Raw genomic sequence first — 23,933 nt, forward strand, 5'->3', positions numbered from 1 at the left:
TAGATTTAAAATCCCATCGTAAGAAGTATGTTATATGCATTGAAAGTATGTTATAAATTGTTATAATATATAGTATGCATGTATAGGTTCTTTTTTTTTTTAAATGTAAATGTTATATTAAATGTCTTTGATGGATATGATGGATTTTAGTATGTCTAATTTTTGTAATGTTATAAAATTGAATTAGACTTTAAAATCCATAACAAAGAGACACAACATGTCTGATTACACACTGAGATTCGTTATTTTTTTATATAATCTTCTCAGATCTTATACCAAATCTAATATAATTTTCAAATTTTCTCCAAATTCAGTTATGTTTACTAAATATTATATCAAATTATTATATAATTTTTCAAATATTTAGCATAATTTATGTTTTCACAATTATATGAATTTTCAAAATTCCAAATAAGTTTTTCAATTATCAAAATAGATTTTTCAAATTTATTCAACATTTTGAAATTTTGTGAAAGATGAAAATTTTCGAAAAATCGGGTAAGATTGGGATATATACTTAATCTCGGTGTTAATTTGGCTCGAAATTCTACTGAGAAAGCTTAAATATATGAATTTCGGTGTTAATTATTGGCGAGATTTCATCGAGAGCTCAAATATATAGAATCTCGATGTTAATTATGCTTGAAATTTCACCGAGAAAGCTGAAATATATAGAATCTCGGTGTAATTTACTCGAGATTAATGCTGAGATGTACATAATCTTGTTGTATAATCTGACGAGATGTACTGAGAAAATCCCAAACAATCGATAAGTTGGAAAAAATTGATTTTTTAACAAAAATCTCGTGGTCGATCACGTCCGAGATGAACTGATTACAATTTTATCTTCTTCGAGATTCATCCACCCATATATATGCATAAATCATGAAAATGGACATTTGTTGAAGTAGAAATTTTGGATAATCACAAATTGTCACGTTATTTACCAAATTAATGACGAATTTACAAATCATCTAATTTAGGATTAAAAATTGACATGTGTCTTAAATGAAGTAGAAGATATAAATTGGCGAATTTCGATGCTACCACGTGTATTTATCATGACCGTTGGATTGAATCGAATAATTTGATCCAATTTGATATTATTTGTTTGGGATAAACTTCAATTGATCCTAAAAATAGGTTTAATTTGACCCAAATGTTAAATATGGGTCAAACCTAATTTGTTGGGTCCATGGACCAATCATATCCAAGCCCACATGAGAACTCTACAAATAAGAGGAGCTCTCCTTATTTGCAAGGGTCAACAATATTCTACCCTCCAGAAAGCCTAAAGAGAATTCTTCAAGCTCTAAAGATACAACGATTCCAAAGATTCTTCTAGGACTTCAAACTTCAAAAATATCACGCGTTCCGTTTTTTCAAGACAAGCATACGCATTCAATCAAGAGAAAATCAGATAATCAAGTACTAGAGATCGAATCAATCGCATCAAATCAACACAAATATAAGTTCAACTCCACAAAATAAATTTCTCACTAAATCTCGTGTGAACACACCCTTTTCAATAAAAAAAATAATAATCTAAAAACACCCACAAATGTAATGAACTCATTTTCAACCGTGGTTAAAAAAAAAATGAGTTAGATTTACCATGGGTGTCTATCATTGAAGAAATTAAAATGTTCATATTTGATATTAATGAACCGCTTTTTTGTGGAACATATTTTTTCAAAAATAATCATGTACCAGACTATTTGAAAAACATTTCGTAAAACGATCATATTGGTCATTTTTTAAAAGTTTAATTTTCCCTTTTCTTTTATTAAAGTATGGTTGGAGGATACTTTTTGACGTAAATGAGTGTAACTTTAAAGTCATGAGAAATCAAAATACCATCTTTAAATTCTAAAAAAAAAAAAAAAAAAAAAAAAAAAAGCTTTTTTTAAATGTTCATTTTTCTTCTTTTCTTTTCTCATGTAAATAGTTGGGGAATACATTTTAACAAAAAAAATATTTTTGATTTTAAAGCCATAAGCTTTGTGATGCAATATACCTTTCGTTTCGGACGATGAGAAAGGAGGATTTGAACTACAAATCTTTTGATCATTAGTACAGTCTTAAAATTCTAAAAAACTGAAAAAAAATGAATAATCATTTAAAGTTGTTAGTAAAAAAATTAATTAGATTCAGAATGCTGGACTCACAAAGGACATTTTATATAAACTCACTTTTTGAAAATTTATAAGAAATTTGTTATATTTTTAAAAATCAAGTTCATGTTTTGAAAACTAAAAATTTCAAAAATATTTTTAATTTTATTTAAAATTTGACTAAAAATTCAAATGTTTATGGATGGAAACCATAATAGAAAAATTTAGAGAAAACAAAAAGAAATTTTAAAAATAAACAACTACAAATTAAATGAAATTATTATCAAATAAGCTTAAACAAACTCATTTAAAGTTGTTAAAAAAATGATTATGTATTTACGAGGGAGTGATTGTCGTAATTTTAGTTAAAGTCCCATTAAATGTTTTAGAAAAACTATTTTAGAAAGTGTTTAAAGAGTAATGATTAAGTGTAAATTAGGTTGTACATATCCCATACATCACTCTTTCTAAAACAAAAATATTTGACATATGAAAATTTTTTATTTAATGATTATATAAGGCAATCTCACACATCTCATAATCACCTCCTAATTAAGTACTGATTTTATGAAAATGGAGACAAATGGAAGAATCATTGAAATAGCCAACAAAATTTGTATATCAAATTAAAAAAACAGTGCCTTACAATGGAAGTTGATATTATCTTTGAGTTTTAAAAATTTCCAAAGGTTTATTATATTGCAACAGCCATTGCTATAGTCTATAAATTGAAAAGGTCAAAATGTGACCTCCTCCACTCATTTTGCCCCAACTTCAATATATTCTATTTCATCAATAGTAATTTAAATATACATAGTGTGTAATTATTTTTATATGATTTACACTCTTTACCATTTCATTGGAAACATTTAGAATAGCATTTCTCAATCCTAAGCTTTCATGTTATTTACCATTCTAGTATCTAGATTTATAAGATATTTATTTTTGTCTCTTAAAACTATTTTCGGTATGAAACTTTTAAAAAGACTTATTTAGAACCCGTTTGAATCTTTAAGATATTGTATTTATAAGAGTACGATCATTTTTCATTTTACTCTTACACTTAAAATTACACTCATATACTAGCTTTCGATTTCAGCTTTCCTAAAAGTCTAGTATTTTCCCTAATTAAAATTTTAAAAATTATAAATAAATAGTATCCTTCCATTTCTTTTTTTTTTTTTTTTTCTCAACCTCTCTATTCAATATCAATGACATTTGAATTGATTCAATTTTTTAATATAGTTTTGTTTATTTAAACAATTTAGATGAAAAGAAAATTATTTTCAATTTAAAGTATACAAAAATTTAAAATAATTGCATTACAGAAAACTTGATATGAAATATCAATATTCAATAATTGAGTTATTATAGCTAAATGATAAAAAATTAATATTAATTTAGCAATCACCATAATCTACGTTTTGAAGTTGTGGTTGATTAAAATTGTTTGTTAATCTAAAGTCGATGGTCAAATCAAAATAATTCATATCATCCTAAACATAGTTGAATGAGTTAATGTATACGTATATGTTATCCTCCATCTAGGTTAAATATTTTCTCCATCAACTTCACTAATTGTTGAACTTATAAATAAAAAATTCAAAAATAATCAAAATAATCAAGCAACTTCCAAGAAGCTTCCTCCAAGTAAACACCCTCTACAAGAAATTAGAAAAACAACCCATTACTTCTTATTGGAGAATAATATAGATATATATACACATATCATATTCAACTCCCTCTAATCTCGTCTTTGGATTCAGTCCATTATTCAACTCATAATATTAACCCTAAATTCACAAACAAGAAACAAAACCACAACCAAAAAGAAAAAAAAAATGGAGGAATACAAACATTTCAGCCACCCCCATGACTTGAAACTCTACCAAATCCAAGAAGATCAAACCAACCAACAATTCCGTTGCTCCGGCTGCGAATCTTTCTGCCACGGCCTCGTTTACGGTTGTCGGAGCTGTGAGTTCTTCCTCCACAAAGCTTGCGCCACTGCGCCCCGCTCGCTCCGCCACCCTTCCCACCCTTCTCACCACCTCACCCTCCTCCCTTCTCCGACATACCCTGATGGCTCCTTCCTCTGCAACGCTTGCGGTGCCACTGGCACCGCCTTTTGCTTCTCCTGCATCCCTTGCGATCTGGACCTTCATGTCGATTGTGCTCTCTTACCCGAACAACTCAACCTCAATTCCCATCGCCATAGCCTCTCTTTAGTCTTTTCACCTCCCTCTATTATATGTAACTTGTGTCGTCGTGCCCTCGACTCTCGATACTGGAGTTATAGTTGTTCCACTTGTAACTTCCACGTTCATACCTACTGCGCCACGGCCCCGACTGCGTCCCCGGTTGGAAGCGTGAGAAATGATCGGTACGCGGAGTTTGTGGCAGTCAGGGAGGGGGATTACGACAGTGTTTCTCCTGCAGGGTATGGTGTCGTCAATGGCGGAGTGCCAGCGGTGAATCCGCCAGTGGTGGTGGTGGAGGATCCGTTTCTGAAGGCGCAGGCAGAGCTACATGAGCTTCAAATGCAGATGCAGATTGTGAATGAGATGGCCAAGATGATGGCGTCCGTTAACTTGAGCTCTCTTGCACCATGAATTATACATACATACATATACATACATACATATATATATATATATATATTACATGATTTTTATATGTATTGAGTACATATGTATATATGTTATTGGGTTTTAAGAAGTTTTGATTAATTACTATTTAAAGTTGTGTAATTGTTTGGATTAAAGTCGGTGGTTTAAAAATTTTCAATTTGAACTCTCTAAACCTTATTCGATATCTTATGGAAAAATGTTTTGTGATTACATAAAGTTGGTTTATTTGGATATGCAAATTATGCAATTATGTTTTCTTTAGATGTGGTAGAGAGAGGAGGAATGAAATGGACTACACACCCATAAATTAATTGTGGTTAAATTGCAAATTTTCTTCATAGAGTTTGAACATATAAGATGTTTGATTATGGTTTTAAATTTTTAAATTTGATATTTATGATTTCACTACAATAAAATAGACATTCCATGACACATGAAGAGTAACAAATTTGGAGAGAGGAGAGAAAAAAGAGTCATTAAAACCAAAAATTCGCATTTTTAGCGAGAAAAAACAGAATTTTTCTTATTTTAAAAAATTTATGACAATTTTTTGGTGTCCTTAATTAATGATTGAAAATAACAGTCATTAAATGTAGAAAAACAACAAAGACACGATTTTGCCACGGAAAGACGGAAAATTTCGAAATTTTCAACCATTTGGATTTTTTTTATTGTCATCAATTTATGACTAAAATTAATAGTCATTAAATAATGATAGCTCTTTAACGTTAATAAATATTAGGGTTTTACTTTGTATGTATGTATGTATGTATGTATGTATGTATGTATGTATGTATATATATATATATATATATACTAAAACTCGTGGTTTGTAAATAATAAACTTATTCTGAAAATTCAATAAGTTGTTATTGAACATATAAATTGCTTATTTCGTTTTAGAAATAAATTCATTAAACGAAAAGATCCATGACTATTACATGAATACTTGAACTTTATGTAGAGACATAAAAGTGGATCAGGTTCAAGTAAATAGTCAAAATGATCTATAGTATATGAATAAGGTTGAGTGCCTTATTCTGGTAACACTATTGGATGCGGCCTATTCTATAGTTGTTACAAAGAGTTGTAAAGTGCTACAGACGATGTGATCCTGATTCGTACATGTAATGACATGAAGAGTGGGGGCGTCCTATGCAATGAGTTTGTACAAGATCGGCCATGAAATAAGTCACTCTTACTTTATAATGCTATTTACTGTTTAAGACTGACTATTTCAAAGCGATGACCTAACTAACTTGACCTTAATCCTGAGCTGATTATGAACTCCTGTTTATTCGGGATTTCCTTAGATTTGCATAGGTGAGGGTTGACTCAACAACGCCGGCTCAATAAACCTCCCATTTGGAGTAAGACTTGGTAGATAGCTGGGGACATAGGGTGCAAGATGGAATTCACTCCTACCCATTTTCAGGAATAGTAGAGAGGTTCTTCCTTAAGTGTTGACTCCAAGTCTTGAACAAGGGGCTCCACCCTCTCTTTGACCTGAGAGGGACTTGGTTTGATGATTGGATCACAAACAAATTGTTTATTAAAGGATCAATAGAACTTAAGAAACAAAAGGTAATCTCGGGGGTAAAACAACCATTTGACCTACCTGTTATTATGAACAACCTGTGAAGGGCTAACTTACTAATCATGGTTATATCGTGTAGACACAATATATCTACATAGTGAGAGGAGTGCAACTTTGGGTTTTAGTGGATTGACCCAGTAGTTAAAGAATGGGGGTTAATTCGGTGTAAAAAGTTTAGTCAATTAATCTTGGATCGTTGGAGCCCATGATCTGTAGGTCCATAAGGTCCCCCTACTAGCTCATAAATGGATTAGCTAGTAGCGTGATAAGTTAATTTGAAACGTTCAAATTGGAATTAAGGAAATTAGTAATTATATGTGATATAATTACGCATTTAATTTGGAATTAAACGAAATTGAAGAATCAATTAATATTTAAATATGATTTAAATATTAAATTCATGAATAGGGATTCATGAAAGTGGAATTGGTAATAAATTTAATTTAAAATTAATTAAATTATTTAATTAATTATTTATTATTAATTTTATTATATAATATAATTATTGAATTAATTTTATAAAATTAGTAATAAAATTTTATTTTTGAAAAGAAAATTAATTTTGAAAAAGAAATGGAGTCATTAATACAAGAAGCTTACACACATTCCACCATAATTTTCGGTCATTAATCCAAGCATGAGCTGCAATTCATGCAGCAATGGCTTTTGCATGATTGTCATGCAATATATACTGAAGAATCTAAATGGAATTGGGCATGCAAAAGGGTTGATTTTGGCTGAAAATCTCTCTTGAAGAAGAGTTCTTCAGGTTGTTGTAAACTAGTGTTATTTCCTCCAAATTTCCTTAATCTAAGCTTATTTTGAGTCCCACAACTCAATCCAAGGCACCAAGAGGATAGTAAGGAAGGCCTTGTGGTAGTTCACAAGTTTATTTGGAGAAGATTATATATATGTAGAGACATAAAGATGGATCAAGTTTGAGTAAATAGTCAAAACGGTCTATAGTACATGATTAAGGTTGGGTATCTTATTCTGGTAACACTATTGGATGCGGCCTACTCTGTAGCTATTACAAGTTGTTGTAAAGATACTACAACGAAGTGATCCAGATTCGTTCATGTATTGACATGAGGAGTGGGGTCGTCCTATGCAATAAGTTTGCATAAGATCGGACCAAGAAATAAGTCACTCTTACTTTACAATGTTGTTTACTGTTTAAGACTAACTATTTCACTTAGATGACCTAGGCAACTCGATCTTAATCCTAAGCTAATTATGAACTCCTGTTTATTCGGGATTATCCTTAGATTTGCATAGGTGAGGGTTGGCTTAACAACGACGACTCAATAAACCTCCTATTTCAGGGGTAAGACCGAGTAGATAGCTGGGGACATAGGGTGCAAGACAAAGTTCATGCCTACCCGATTTAGGGATAGGAGAAAGGTTGTTCTCTTAAGTACTATATCCAAGTCTTGAACAAGGGGCCTCACCCTCTCACTGGCTCGAGAGGGATCCGGTTTAGTGATTGGATCATAAACTAATTGTTTATTAAATGATCAATTGAAACTTAAGAAACAAGACATAATATCGAGGGTAAAACAACACATTGACCCAATTGGTATTACGAACAACCTGTGAAGGGTCGACTTATTAGTTATGGTTATATCGTGTGAACACAAATATATTTACAGTGAGGAGAGTGCAACTATCAAACTATAGTGGTGTGACTCGATAGTTAATGAATACTGATTAATTCAGTCTAAAGAATTTAGCCAATTAATCATAATCGTTGGAGTTCATGATCTGTAGGTCCATAAGGTCCCTCTACTAGCTTGTAAAACATGAACACCTTAAATTATTAAATTGAATGGATTTGTAATGATATCAATTTTAATTGTTCAAAGTGAAATTCAATTTGAAAATGTTCAAATTGAAATTAGGGTTTTTTGAGTTTAAATTAGTTAAAAATCAAATTAGTGTTTGCATAATTATAATTAACGTTTGATTTATTGAAATTAAACGAAATTTGAAAGTGTATAATATTTAAATGTTGATTTAAATATTAATTACATGAATAAGATTCATATTGAAAATTAGGTGTTTGATTAATTTAATATTTGATATTTAATTAATTAAAAATAAAAGCTAAGTCACAAACACTGGGATTTTTTTATATATTTTTTCCCTTGGCACTCTAGTAAATGGTTGCTAAGTATTTTCTGATGATATAATATTAATATCTACCTTACCGGGCAACAATTACATTTCGAGTTATTTTATAAAAATTTGCTCTCGAAGCCTTTTCTTGTCTTCCATGAAATGCTTTGATGATAGATTGATTATGAAACAAGATATTTTTGCAACACCAATATTTTTATATTCATTTATTGTTTCCATTGAGCTTTTTATGTTATAAGTTAGGTTTCTCGTAGTCTTTGCCTTAAACTTTTTATATATAGTATTTTTTTTTTTTTATAGTTTTGGACTTATTCAAAGTGTTTGGGTAAGATTTATGGTGACTTTTTTTGGGTAATAATATCCCTCTTGTAAACACCCCCAATTTTGATTTAAGGTTTTCGAATTGAATTCTAATATATATAAATTTTATATTTGATTGTGTAGACTTTAAGAAAGTTGATGTTTGTTCGAGGAAATGAAATTTGGATCAAGAATTGTAAGTAGTCTCCATACCCCTTCCAAAATTTAAGTTTGACTATTGTGATTTGATAAGAGTTTGAAAGTATATTCTTAATATTTGAAAGTATATTCTTAATATTTGAAAGTATGTCTTAGTTATCTTTGTCATAAGTTGAATTTTAAAATGAATATTTTTTTTAATAGGCCTTGCGCAAATCTATTGAAGTGAAAAAAACCGCCTAGCAAGTTATGTATACAAAAAAATTGACCAAAGTTTAGTTACTAGTTGGGTTGTTTTTTTTTTTTTTGTTTGGATAATGTCAAATTTTTTTTGCAACACTTATTGTATTTAGTTCCTTTGTAAATAACTTACCAAAGTTTGATTACTAATTTCCTTGTACATAGTTTATTTGTATAAACGATACCAATCTTGTTATATATGAAAGTTCACATAGTTTATACCAACCTTGTTATATATGAAAGTTTATATTTATGTTTGTATGTATCTTGTGTCAAAATTGGAGGAAACCTAGGTGTAATGATAGGGATGAAACAAATAATTATCCATCATTATAAGCATTTTTTTGACATTTCATATATGTCATGAAATGTATCTTTTATGACATCGGAATATTGTCATTAATCAACCTTCAATGATTATAAATGAATGTCAATGTAAGTAATTATGTGACATATTTTCACCATCAAGGTAAATGTTTAGTTGAAGAAAAAGTCAACTTTCGAACCATTTATTGAAAATAATAAATTGTTATAGAAAATGTTACCATGATAGATAATTAATATCACTAAATGATTGTTGTTAATTGAATTTGAAAGTCATGAAACAAAGGATTATGGCACATTTTTCATGTGTCATCTATGTACTTTTCTGGATGTTGGATTCAATGACTAAAAAAGAGTCACGAGAAGTAGTAATGACATTTTTTTAGAGTCATGAAAACCCTTTTTTTGTTGTAGTTAAGTTTCCAACCATTTGTCTCTCACTCTTTTTAGTATCATGGATCAGGGGATTTGAAACCAAAGTTCTTATGGTTTTTAGTACACTCATATGCCAATTGAGCTATGCTCGATTGACAACCATTTGTTTCTCTTATTTTAAGTATCATTAATTTTTATATTGTATGCATGGTATAAATTTTTTTATTTTTATTTAGTCACGACTAATTAATTCCAATTAAGCTCTATCAAGGTTTATAAGGTTTCAACTATACAATAATAGGATCCTTGAAATTCAGTTATTAAAGGACCAAAAGGATAGTTTGGTAGAAAATTATCTAGCATTTGATTGGTCTATTTAATGATATTTTTTTAAGATATTATCTTAAATAAAGCCATATAGAAAAAGTTACAAACACAGGCATCGAAAGTTATGCATTAATGGTTTAGAATCAAAATTTTTGAAAGGTCTAAATTGATAAATTTATAAAAGTTAAAAGGTTTAACTTGATATAATCGTTAGTTTGTAATTGATATAATTTCAAAGTTTAAGGTTTAAATTAAATTTTTTAATTTTCTTTTTCTTATCTTGTTATATATTATTTTTTCTATAATTAAAAAGAAATGTATTTGTTTCTTGTTTTAATCTCTAACATTTTAAATAAAAATTCAAATTTTTATTATGAAAATTACAAATTTTAGCCAACACTTCATATTTTTCTTTATGCTATAGTTACTATTTAACATGCATTATACTAAGTCAGGCAAGTGAAAAAGTGACTTTATTTATGTTTTGAAGAGTTAACATGAAACAAAAAAAAAAAAGGGACAATTATTAAGATCTCATTTGGGAATTATTTTACTTTTAATTTTGATTTTGATTTTTAAAAATTAATTCTGTTATTTATTTTTTATCAATGGTTTAAAAAACTAGTCAAATTTTGAGAACTAAAAGAGTAGTTTTTAAAAAGTTGTTTTTGTTTTAGAGTTTGACTAAGTATTCAACCATTGCATTTAAGAAATATGTAAGTCATCGTAAGAAATGGAGAGAAAATAGACTTAATTTTCAAAAATAAAAGGAGTTTCTCTCAACTTTTTAGGAGAAGAATTTTTCTTATTTATTTTGGTGTATGGACTTGATCTAATCCTCGAACCTGCTTTATCATGTAGTCAATTAGATCATAACTCTATTAGTTAAGACTTGTACCCTTAACGATAAGTCAGAGATTTGAATCTCACACCCCATTTATTGAACTAAGAAAACGTAATTTCCTACGATCTGCTTTGTATATAGTTGTGTATATACTTGTGCTTGTCATTTTATTGTAAGTACTCATTATTCCAATTACAAATAAGATACTGAATTGCACATTTTAAATAGATTGGCATGAAAATCTTTAGATCAACGTGAACATAGCTCAATTGTAGTATAAAACATGTACACCAACAATCAATAAGTCAAATATTTGAATCTCCTACCGAAAAGTAGACAATATAATTCAATGTAGAGATAAGTGGAGGTTATTATAGGATCTAATGACAACACTAGAGGGGGATTAATAGAGTTATCTACCAATTTTAATTTTAAAATTCTAAACATGAAAACTAAACTTAAATTTTAATTTAAGAAAATTTAATAGCATCAAGCACCAATTCAAGTTAGTAACATATATCACAATTATTCAAATCAACAAAATAATCCTAACATGCAATCTAAAAATTAGAAATAAACTAAGTGCAGAAGTAAAGAGTCTAGGGAAAAGAAGACATGAATTTATAGTAGTTCGACAATGTGCCTATGTCCACTCTTCAAGACTCCTCGGTTATTTTATTCTCTTGCAGGTGAGAACAAAACCTACACAACCCTCTTTTTTTCACCTAGATTAAAGAGAAACCTAAATCATTTTCATTGGTTTAGGATCTAACCAATCAATTACTTTTTTTCTCAACCCAAGGTGCACCCGCAACTTAATACAAAATCCTAATAAAAAAAAACTAACATAAAAAAATCACCTCTAAATAGGTAAGATTAACAAGTTTTGCTCCACAACATTTCAACAATTTTTCTCTCAAATTGAAAACAATGAGGGAATTTTGAGCTTCTGGACACTTGAAGGATGGAACAATGGAGGAATGGGGGTACTGTGATTTTTTTTTCTTGTTTTCTTAAGAAGGTGGCTACAAGGATGAATGAATGACTAATTATAAAAAAAAATAAAAATAAAAAAATGAAGGGTTTAGCGTCAACTATTGAATATAGGATAAAGGGAATGAATGGTTGAGATTAAATAGGGAGAGAAAATGGTAGATATTAAATTTAGGAAGGAAAATATTGAAAATGATATTTTGGAAGGGATTCACCTTTTTTTTATATCTTCTTTTTTTTATTATTATTAAAAAATTTGAGATGCCATGTGTTGAAATCTCATTTGATTATGAGGGATTCCACATTTCTCCATTTCTTTTTCTTTTTCTTTCATCTCTCTTCAACAAACTGTCATAGGTCATCTTAGTGATGGTCTACACTTGACACATCACTTCCACATCATCGACCATATCAAATCTTTCTTTCAAATCTTATTTTAATCATAATTTCTTTGTTTGATATCCAATTTAAGTGATTCAAAATGCTTTGAAATCGTCTCTCCGAATTCTATACTATGGACACTTTAAAACATTAAAATCATTAGTGAATAAACATTTGTTATTATCAAAACATATGATATGATTGAAGCTCATAAAGCTAACGGTAAATACACTAAATAAATTGGAAATTACACAAACATGTGTTTTTAGAGGTTGAAATGTTCAATTAGTAGATCAAATTGGTGTTTAATTATTAATACTGGTGATTTATGATGATGTGCTAAAATTTTTATTAGATTCAAAATATAGTATAAAGTCTTACTCACATGGCTTCATGTGTGGATAAAACCCTAATTAATGAAGTTGATGTTGATTGTTAAAATTATGTTATGTTTCATTTTCTCAACTTGGAATAAAAAGGTTAATAAGAAATTGGGTGAAAAATGCACATCTATACATCCATGTAGAAACACAAGCTTAAGAAGTTTCTTTTGCCTTTTAATTTACCTTTTAAAGTGAGTTTTTGTTCAGTCATATTATATATGGTATTTGAGGTCAAAAGACCCTTTGAATTTTGTTTTATGCTTATTGAATTAATAAATATATATGATGACACATCAGGAAAGTTCTTGCCACTACGAAAAAATTCTTTTAAATAATATTGTAATTAAGTATTCGCTAGCACGTGTCATGAGCCTACAAAAATCAGGAGAATGGAACAAGGTCGTATATCTGAACAAGCTACAACCATTTTATGGTTTGTAAATGTATATTGTCAAATACGATTGAACAATTCTTTAAATTGAGATCCAATTTCTAAATATGAAACACATTTCAGCGATAAACATGTAATACAAGTTTTTTATGAAATTCTCTGCTTTCATAGTGTAATTACCACCTAAATTTTCATTAGACCAGCTATTTGAAAAATCTTGTATTAATTCACTTTCAATTTGGTTGTTAATGAAATTAAATTCATTAGGTTGGTGTTTATGTTACTTCAACTATGATAGTTCTATGAAATTTCCTCTTTCATTTTGTACTTGTTCAACTTTTCTATATGCACCAAAAAATAGGGGTGTACATAGTCCGGGTTGGGCCGGGTTGAAAGATTTTTGTGGACCAACCCAAAAATTCGGGTTGGCTAATAATGAACTCTATTAATTCTTTTTTGGAGGGTCAACCCAACCCAACCCAACCCAAAATTTCCGGTTGGGCCGGGTTGGGTCACCGGTTTTTTTTTTTCTTCTTAATTTGACTGTTTTTTCCGTTACTTCCTTAGTCATTCTCTTCTTATTCTCTATTGAAGGATTTGATTTTTATGGATCAATAAACCTTCATATTTAAAAAAGTGAACTAATTCTAAATATATTATATCAAATCAATTAATAAAAATTTAATATAAAAAACATGTAATCTTTGTGAAATTTTAGCTTTGACATTAAAATAACCACCATAAATTCAATATAAACTTCAAAAGAAACTTCCTCAAATAATTCAATTCAAATGTTCAAGTTCAAAATCTCTACTCAAAGACAAGTTCAATAATAATCATTCCAAGTTCAATAAAAAGTCCAAGTTTAATAATAACTATTGGTTTGTTACATAAAATTCCTAATCATTCAAAAGCACCATGAGCATGAAGAATGACTTGAGTGAGTTTTCTTTTTCATCTTTGATTCTTTGGTCTCTTCACTTCTCAATTCCTGAAAAAATTATAAATCAATAGGATCATTTATAAGTAATAATAATATTTGATCTTATGTAGTAAAACTTACCACTAAAATCATTATTATGCTCCAAATTCAATTCCTTATTTCAAAACAACAAATGAGGATGGACTCTCTACAAAACAATTCTGCAAAATTAAATATATTAATTATGAGCATTAAACAGGTTAGATATGTACAATAAAAAATTTATTTAATTACCTAATTCAATATTAAGTCTCTAACTCTTCAAGTTGTGGATGGAGATCTAGTACACTAAGCCGCCACAAATCCAATTTTGTGTACATATCAAGACCTCCATTGTTTTTGGAGTCAAAGAACTTCGAAAGGAATCAAGAATCCTCCCTCCTGTACTAAACACAGATTCAGAAGCGACTGTAGATATCGGCCTGCCAAAACATCTCGAACAATTTTTGATAAAATGGGATATTTGTAGCCATTCATCTTCCACCAATACAATATCTCAAAATCATCTTTATCTTCTATAACCTTGTCAGACAAATAAGAAGACAAATCATTCTCCACTTTCAAAGAACTTTCTTCTTCTCTCAACCTCTTAAAAGTTATCCACGGATCATCTATATCTTCGTCCACCCCATGATCATCTTCATTTATATTGACAGTTTTTTATTGTTGAGAATCATTGATACTATGACTACCTCGAAGTGAAGTGTTATGTGATTTGTAAAAGTCATATAGACGATACAAATATAATTTCACACTCTCAACCATATCCTTAACCACATCACTGTCATAAACATTGAAAAAACAATAATTCAAATACTTTAACTTGTATCGAGGATCAATGACCATAGCCAGAAACAATAATTTATTCACTTTTTCAAGCAAACCCCAATACTTATTAAACTTGGTCTTCATATTCATAGCCATCATACTTAGAATAGAGTTGGTATTGTTGTTCCATTTGTTTAAAGCAAATTGAATTTTATTAATTTCCTTATAACCAACATTAGAAGTCACATATGAAGATCCACTTATCATTGTGGTGGTATCATAAAACCTCTTTAAAAACTTAATAAACACACCTACCGTCAACCAATCAGATGTACTTAGGGGTCCTAATCTTTTATTTCCACGATCATCTTCCTCGAAGTAATCAACAAAATCTGAGTCTTCTTTCTCTTCTTCTAAAGTTCTAAAAGCTTTCTCAAATTTAATTGCATGTTCAAGCATTAAATAAGTAGAATTCCACCTAGTTGCCACATCTAAACAAACAAGAGCCTTACACTGAATTTTTTCTTGTTTCACGCAAGCTTTAAACTTTTCCATTCTCCTAGGTGATTATCGAACATATCTCATAGCATTACGAACACTAGCAATAGAATCATGCATATCTTTCAATCCATCATTCACAATAAGATTAATAATGTGGACACAACACCTCACGCGTAATAGTTCTCCATCTAAAACACCGATTTCCAACTTTTAAGTCTTCTCTTAACATAAGAAATAGCCACATCATTAGAACTTGTATTATCAACAGTGATGGAAAAAAAATTTCAATCCCCCATTCTAACAAATAACTCTCAATCATCTTCCCAATAGTCTCCCCCTTATGATTAGCAACTTGACAAAAACTCAAAATCTTCTTTGCAAAACCCATTCAGAATCAATAAAATATGCAATGATGACCATGTAGTTCACATTTTGTAGTGAAGTCCATGTATCGGTTGTAAGACAAACTCTTTGAGAGCTTTTAACTATAAATGATTTCAACTTTTTTTTCTCCTCAAGATAAAGTTGATATACATCTCTAGCGATTGTGACTTTCGATGGAACATCAAACTTAGGACACGAAACACTACAAAAGTGTCTAAAACCCTCCGTCTCAACAAATTTGAATGATAACTCATTCATAATTATCATCTTAGCGCATGCTAGTCTACATGCTTGTTGGCTAAACAATGTCGTCACAAAGTTACTAGCATTGACTCCTTTTCCATCGTTTGAAGGTACGAGAGTTAGGGTGGTTTGTCATTTTTCTTCTTCTTTATATGGGTACATTTTACATTGATTTCTTAAGTGCTTCCATAAAGTACTAGTTCCACAAGTATTACTATCACATGCGTAATTTTTACCACAATAGTTATACTTGCACCTAGCTCCATCATGACCACTTGCTTCCATTTTTATGAAATGATCCCACACAGACGAGGTTGGTTTATTAGGTCTCTTTCGATTGGACTTGGGAGGTAGAGGTGGTATATTTGTAGGAGTTTGGCTAATATTAGGAGGGGGAGGAGGAGGAGGCATTTCATTATTACCAGTTCCACTTGTATTACCACTACTGTTGTCTATCTATAAAATAAATGAAACTAGTAAATAACTAATTACACCTACCTATACAATTGAAAAAAACAAACAAACACTATCTAACTGTATAAAGATTAACTCATAACAAACAAACACTATCTAGCTTCTCAATAAACGGTATATGCACACACTACACAATAAAAATTAACTGTTAATAAAAAAACACTATCTAGCTTCTCAATAAACAAACACTATCTAGCTTCTCACTAAGATTAATTAAATTAGTTTACTCACGGGGAAGTTTGAAAATGGTGATTCAGCAGTGTCTGATTCCGTGTCCGTTGTGACGATTTTGAAGAATCTATCTAACTGTTCTCAAGACACTGCGAGATTGAACAAAAATTAATATATTAAGAATCCCACTTATAGAACAATATCAGTAAATAGTAGAAATTCCACTTATAGAACAATATCAGTAAATAGTAGAAACTGAAGAAAGCCATTCAATCAAATTGTTCTGTATGTTATCTACTTGTTGTATTGAAGAAAATAGAGTCTCTATGTTATCTACTTGTTTTATTGAAGAAAATATCCCTAATGATGAGTCGATCGTGAAGCTTGGAGTAGTAGGCGAGGCGAGGCAAGGCGATGTAGAGACTGGATCTGACGAGACGGAGACAGTCTGAGGGAAGCAGACGACTCGATCGGCAGTCGATGGCGAGAGAAGTGGCTCCGGCGAGGGTTTCAAGTCGATGGCGAGGGTTTCGATCGGCGAGTGTTTGAAGACAATGCGGTCGCTTAGGCAATGCAGTCGGGCTCGCTGCTTACGAGGTGAGATGAGCAGTCGACTCGATCAACAGTCGATGCGAGAGGGCAGCATCCGACGAGGGTTTCAATCGACAAGGGTTTCAAGACAGTGCGGTTGATTCGCTCGGGCAGTGCAGTCGACAGTCGAGCTCGCTAATCACAGACGCAACCTAATAACTTACTTTAATATATATATATATATATTATATATATATTCTGATCAGGTCGGGTTGACCCGACCCTGAAATCGAGTAACCCGAGACCCGACCTGGATTTAATATTTTTTAAAATTTTTAACCCAACCTAACCCTTGCGGTTTGGGTTCGATAGTCCGGATTGGTCGAGTTGCTGGATTTTTTGAACACCCCTACCAAAAAGTCCTATGACAATAACATTTAATTAGGATAATGATCCTGATGTCAAATAAGGTACCACATCTTATAAAAGTTTAAAAATAATAATTCATTGAAGAAATTTTAGCTTAGGTTTGGGTGGGACCAAGGTTTCACATGTTGATGTCAACAAAAATGTCAATTTTCAATTTAATAAAATGTCGATGAATATTGATAAAATGTAGTTGTCGATGAATATTATTTCTAATAAAATTATAAAAATAAAATAAAAATATATTTAAATTAGTAAATAAATACTCTACATTTTATTTATAAATTGTTTTTTTATGAATTTCTTTTTCAATATATTGGACATGTCGATAGGAAACCATGAAATGTGGAAATATTGATGAAATTAATATCCTAATTGATATATAAAATTAAGAAGCTTCGTCAACATTTCATACATATAAATTCTTTTAGCTATAGATTTGTTTACTTGTTTTAATTTTTTTTAGGTAGATTTGTTTAATTCAAACTCTAAGAAATTCTGCTAATTCAACTCTATATAAAGTCATACTTTATAAAATAAAATATCTAAAAACCATTTATTAACGTTACTAACATTTTTAAATTGAAAAATAAAAATCCGAAAGAAGAGAATTTTTTAATTCTTGAGTTAATTTTAGTCTTAAGTATAGTTAGTTCCATCCAATTAAGTGGTAAATTTAAAATAAGTAATTAAGTTAATGCTTCCTTTAAATTTAATCACATATTTTTCGATGAATCAATAAATAAAATATTTATTGATAAGTTGAACATTGTTTAATGGATTAAAATATATAGGATTTAGGTTTAAGCAGTTGGTTCGTTGGGTGGTTGGAGATGGGAGGAAGTGTTTTGTTTGGTGTGATCCTTGATTGTCTGGGGGCTCCATCTTAGAGTCTTATGGGGTTAGGGTTGTGCATGATGCGGCTAGTAGTCGAAAGGTTCAGTTATTTTATTTCTTGGATGGGGAGGGTAGGTGGTATTGGCCTACTGATTCTTTGAAGCTGTTTGAATTATGGGGTTTAATTTAGGCTATAGGGCCGAGGGTGAGTGGTGAGGATTATTGGGTTTGGGTTCCGAGTTGTAATGGGCATTTTTCTGTCGCTAATGCATGGGAGAGTTTGCGTCCTTGTCATCCTAAGGTGTCTTGGGCTCGTCATGTTTGGTTTAGAGTAATATCCCGCGACACTTTTTTTGTGCTTGGTTGGCTGTAAAGGATAGATTAGGCACTCGAGATTAGTTGAGAAGGTGGGATTAGTTGTCTGATGATACTTGTCTTTTGTGTGTGGGTGGGTTGGAGTCTCGTAATCATTTTTTTTTTTATTGTGGATTTAGAGGCTCATCTCATCGGATGGCTGGGTGGGACGTGGAGTTGAGTTGGATGTATCATATGGGGTCTGGTAAGGGAGTTCAGAGTAAGTTATTTTGAGTCTTCTGGTGTGCTTCTATTTATTTTATCTGGCAAGAGAGGAATTGTCGATTTCATGGGGGTCGTCCGAGGACGGCGTCTGCTTTGTTCAATCTTATTGTCTCTATGGTTCGTGCTTGTGCTACTTCTTGGCGGGTTGATCTTCTTGGTCTTTTTAATTTGTTGGATGTGTTTTGTTCGGACTTAGTTTCTTGTGTTCTTTCCTCTGGATGGATTATGTTCTTTTCTTGTTTCTCTAGTTTGTGTGTCGGTCTTTTGGTTTTGTAGATTGCTTTGCTGGCTTATTAGCCCTTCTGAGCCATGTTTCTGTTCGTGCTTTATTTGTTGTGGTGTCTTGATCCCAAGCTGTGGGATCCTCTTTGTTGTTGTATAATCATATTACCTATATATATATATATATAAATGAAAAAGTTTGAAGTTTGAATCATCCTCTCACAATGTAAGACTATAAATTTGGACAATAAATTGTAAGTAGAATGTCTATAGTTTTTTTCTTTTCAAAAAAATGCAAGACGAGCACTGTTCAAGTGGTCACCCAACTTAGTACTACTATCGTCTAAACATGCTTAACAACTATGGTTTAAAATTTAGAGTTCAATTTTTATTTCAATTACATATGAAATGAAATGTAACATTTTTTTAAGGCAAAAATATTGTAATTGATATATTAAGTTGACCAAGAAATCAACATCGAATTTGTGCCTTTTTTTCCAATTTTGTCAGTTAGAGTATGGTGCAGACAAAACAATTTTTCTAATTAAGCGTTTATTTGCATTTTAATAAAAGATAATTGTCAATTTCTTGAGATAGCTTTATGACACAAAACTTCAATATATAATTGTCAAAGGAAAAGACTTGGAATATAAAAATCATATATTTCCAAAAGGATCAAGTTGTAGATTACATATTTAAACTCATTTCTAGAAATAAATTTCCAAATGCCAATATATTTTCATTGTTTGACTTTGAATAAAGGCTCTAAAAAAAAGACTTTCTTAGGTTTAAAAGTATTAAGAGAAAAAAAAAAACAATAGATTTGATAACATCAATGGGTTTGATGATGTTTTTATAGAAAATTAAAAGAAGGTAATTTATAGGCAAAGTGAGATGATAGTGAGTAGAGTTTTGATTGATTTAAAGTTTGTTACCTAAAGTTTAAATATTTTACTTTTACATTTTAAAAAATATTTTACTTTTACTTCAAACTTTGTTTAAACATGTATGGATAATTTTTTTACTTTCTTAAAAGTCATAAAGAAATATAGGGACAAAGTGATTTGTGTCAAATTTAATTTATATTTCATTTCATCCAATTGAAGTAAAAACCTGAAAGTAGTAACATTAGAAAATTGCCTCTTAAGATAATAACAAAACAAATAAATTTATAGGTAGAAATTTTAGATTATCTTGTGTTATAAGCTAAATTTTCAAAAACCAAATGCGATGTAACGGCCCCAAGCACAAGATTTGAAATTAGAACGGCTTCTAAACGTGTTCCGTACCCGTATTGGCCTAGATCCAATTTTTTTTAGTACAAATGAGGATAGTGGACTTGAACCATGGACCTATTGGTCCTTAGTACATAAATTGATAGACGAATGGCTAGTGCTCAAAATTATGCTGAACCGTTATTGTTACGGTAATGACGACAATAAATGTGATAGATTCATAACTATAAGTAAACGTGATAAAAAGAAAACAATCTAATTATTTATGGAATTATGACCTATTACGATTGATCTATCAAAGGAACTAATCGATTCATTATGTATCTATCCTAAAACCAAATGTTACGGATGAGCTACATTAATCACTCTAAAGTAACTGCAAGTCCTTTTTTAAAAAATGAGCCTCAAACCAACAGTGAAACGACCGTACCCAACCAAAGTGACGCCAAACACAAAATGGTCCCTTTAACAAAAAGAACACTCGAAGCTAGCCAGAAATATCCGTAAAATAGTAACTCAACCAACAAAAGTTATTCACCATAGTACTTTTACTTATTTCCACTCCAAATTTTAATTAAACTTACATTGTAAATTTTTTTAATTTTACTTTCTTACATTACATACATCACTTATTGTTGCATCATCTTTTTGAAGATGGATTTTTGTGTCGAGTTTTTTCCACAATTTGGAATAAACAATGAAAAAATTATCAAATTTCCTCGAACATCACGATTCAAATCCTTCTCTTTGTTTGACTTTCCATATCAAAACCCAATGGATTCTCTGTAAATATCCCTCTCATTGTTTCAAACACAAAAAACAGAGACCCATTGAGTTCTTCTTTAGCAATGATCAGATTCCTCCTCCTCGCCGCCGTCGCCGCCTTCTTCGGCGGCGCCATCATCCCCGTACGGTGTCTGCAATTCAACTTCCCACTTTTCACCGACGAAAACCAGGAGCTCATTCTTGAAAACAACGCTCGAATCTTTCTTAACGCTATTCAAGTCACGCCGGACGTCAGAGGAGCTCCGATCACCAATGAATCCGGCAGAGCCGTTTACAAAGACCCGTTTCTTATAAGAAACAGAGACAAAATCGCATCTTTCAACACTACATTCGAAATCATCATCAGCCCACAGACTGCCCCGGTCGGCGGCGAGGGGTTGGCTTTCATTCTCGCCGCCAATCATTCAGCTCCCGCCGATAGCTATGGCCAGTGGCTGGGAATTGTTAATGCTGCCACAAATGGAACCCCAGAGGCTAAAATTATAGCGGTTGAGTTCGACACCAGGAAAAATTACCCAGAAGATATTGATAGCAATCATGTGGGTTTGGATTTGAACGGCGTCTTTTCGATTGAACAAAGGCGAATGTCGGAATTTGGAGTTAATCTTTCATCTGAGTTATCTGTTTTCGCCATGATTCAATACGATACGAAGAACATCTCTGTTTTTGTTTCCATGTCGAACAAAACAGAGGATCTGTTGAAAAACCGCGTCATTTTTCAGCCATTAAATCTCTCAATTCTTCCAGATGAAGTTTATGTTGGATTCTCAGCTTCCACCAGCAATTTCACACAGTTAAACTGTGTGAAATCATGGCAATTCAACGGAACTGATATCAGCGATAACAACAGAAAAAACCGCCTCTGGATTTGGCTGACAGTCGCCGGAATTGGGGCTCTGTTAATCTGTGGGGCTGTTTTCGGAATCATCTTCCATTTCTGTACAAGGAAGAGGAGATTAAATCATCCAGAAGAAGCATACGAAGGCATAGAACATCAACTTCAAGATTTCTCCATAGCCCCACGAGCTCAAAAATATGAATTCAAAGAACTGAAGAAAGCCACAAACAATTTCGACCCGAAGAACGGCCTTGGGAAAGGCGGTTTCGGAACAGTTTACAAAGGAAATTTAATGAACAGAGAAGTAGCAGTGAAGAGAATTTCAAAGGATTCACGTCAAGGGAAGCAAGAATTCATAGCAGAAGTTGCAACAATCGGTAGCCTTCATCACAAAAACCTTGTGAAATTAATAGGATGGTGTTATGAAAAAAGAGATCTTCTTCTTGTTTATGAGTTCATGCCAAATGGTAGCTTAGACAAGCTAATATTTGGCAATAAACTTGGTGGAAATGAAATTATCCCAAACTGGGAAACAAGACAGAACATAATCTGTGGAGTAGCCGAAGCATTAGATTATCTTCACAATGGTTGTGAGAAAACAGTACTACATAGAGATGTGAAGTCATCAAACATAATGTTGGATTCGAAATTCGAAGCAAAGTTAGGCGATTTCGGGTTAGCTCGAACGATGCGACGAACGGAACAAACGCATCATTCGACGAGGGAGATAGCCGGGACGCCGGGGTATATGGCACCAGAGATATTCTTAACAAGTAGAGCAACAGCAGAAACAGATGTGTATGCATTTGGAGTATTGGTTTTGGAGGTAATATGTGGGAGAAAGCCAGGGAATCCATTGGATTTAGGGAGTTATGATGGGAGTATAGCACATTGGGTATGGGAATTCCATAAAGAAGACAAGCTTGTTGAAGCTGTTGATGAAAGTATTGAAGGGCAATATGTTGAAGAAGAAATAGAGTATTTACTGAAATTGGGATTGAGTTGTTGCCATCCAAACCCACTTCAAAGGCCAAGTATGAGAAATGTTTTGGCAGTGCTCAAAGGAGAAGCAAATCCACCAATTTTGCCTAATGAAAGGCCTTCATTTGTTTGGCCTCCTATGCCACCATCATTCAAAGAAGATAATGATACCTCTCTTAAAGACAGCCAACTTGTTCCATTCACAGAACTTTCTGGAAGATGATCATAGATTTTTTCCATCAAAGGGGTGTTTTTTTATTTATTTGTAGAATGTAAAAGGAAAGTGTACCTATTTAATTTTTTTAATTTTTTTTTTTTGGAACTAAATGTATCTTAAATGTTAATGGTAGACAGTGTTTAGATCCAATAGGTTATATTACTTGTGTATGCCAGAAATGTACAAAAGATTGTTATTCTTCTCTTAAATGTTTATGGTAGACAGTGTTTAGATTGAATAGATTTTGTTCTCTTTTTGGTGTAGTTATTATTGGAGGTCTCTCCCTTTTCTCTTAGAATTTTTTGGATCGTAAAATATTATTTATTTCCTGAATATAGATATTAAATAGTTGAGTTTTAAGTGTCTAAGATAATTTATGTCTAGATGTGTAAGATAATTAATGTATGAAAGTCAAATATTTGTGTTTAATTCAAAAATTTGTATATAAAAACTAAAAGTAAATAATTACTTAATTAAATGCAAGAGATCAATTAAACTTAACGTTAAATAATTTATTGTTATGTTAATTAATTATTTAGTTAATACAATAAAAAATAAGTA

The 23,933-nt window shown here is 31.3% G+C and overlaps 2 protein-coding genes across 2 annotated transcripts; both read left to right on the top strand.

Moving 5' to 3' along the window:
* Positions 1-3,944: 3,944 nt before the first annotated feature.
* On the top strand, positions 3,945-4,726 carry LOC120090827. Its single transcript, XM_039048535.1, has one exon. It carries the CDS (start codon positions 3,956-3,958, stop codon positions 4,724-4,726), a length of 771 nt encoding a protein of 256 aa, XP_038904463.1. The 5' UTR covers positions 3,945-3,955.
* Positions 4,727-21,051: 16,325 nt separating this feature from the next.
* LOC120092215 (probable L-type lectin-domain containing receptor kinase S.5) lies at positions 21,052-23,581 on the top strand. Its single transcript, XM_039050452.1, has one exon. It carries the CDS (start codon positions 21,399-21,401, stop codon positions 23,376-23,378), a length of 1,980 nt encoding a protein of 659 aa, XP_038906380.1. The 5' UTR covers positions 21,052-21,398; the 3' UTR covers positions 23,379-23,581.
* Positions 23,582-23,933: the final 352 nt, after the last annotated feature.

The sequence above is a fragment of the Benincasa hispida genome, chromosome 11 (assembly GCF_009727055.1).
Source record: "Benincasa hispida cultivar B227 chromosome 11, ASM972705v1, whole genome shotgun sequence".
NCBI lineage: Eukaryota > Viridiplantae > Streptophyta > Magnoliopsida > Cucurbitales > Cucurbitaceae > Benincasa > Benincasa hispida.

What these genes read in the sequence shown, in the direction of transcription:
- LOC120090827 (XM_039048535.1), top strand. Translation starts at nt 3,956, where the DNA reads ATGGAGGAATACAAACATTTCAGCCACCCCCATGACTTGAAACTCTAC.
- LOC120092215 (XM_039050452.1), top strand. Translation starts at nt 21,399, where the DNA reads ATGATCAGATTCCTCCTCCTCGCCGCCGTCGCCGCCTTCTTCGGCGGC.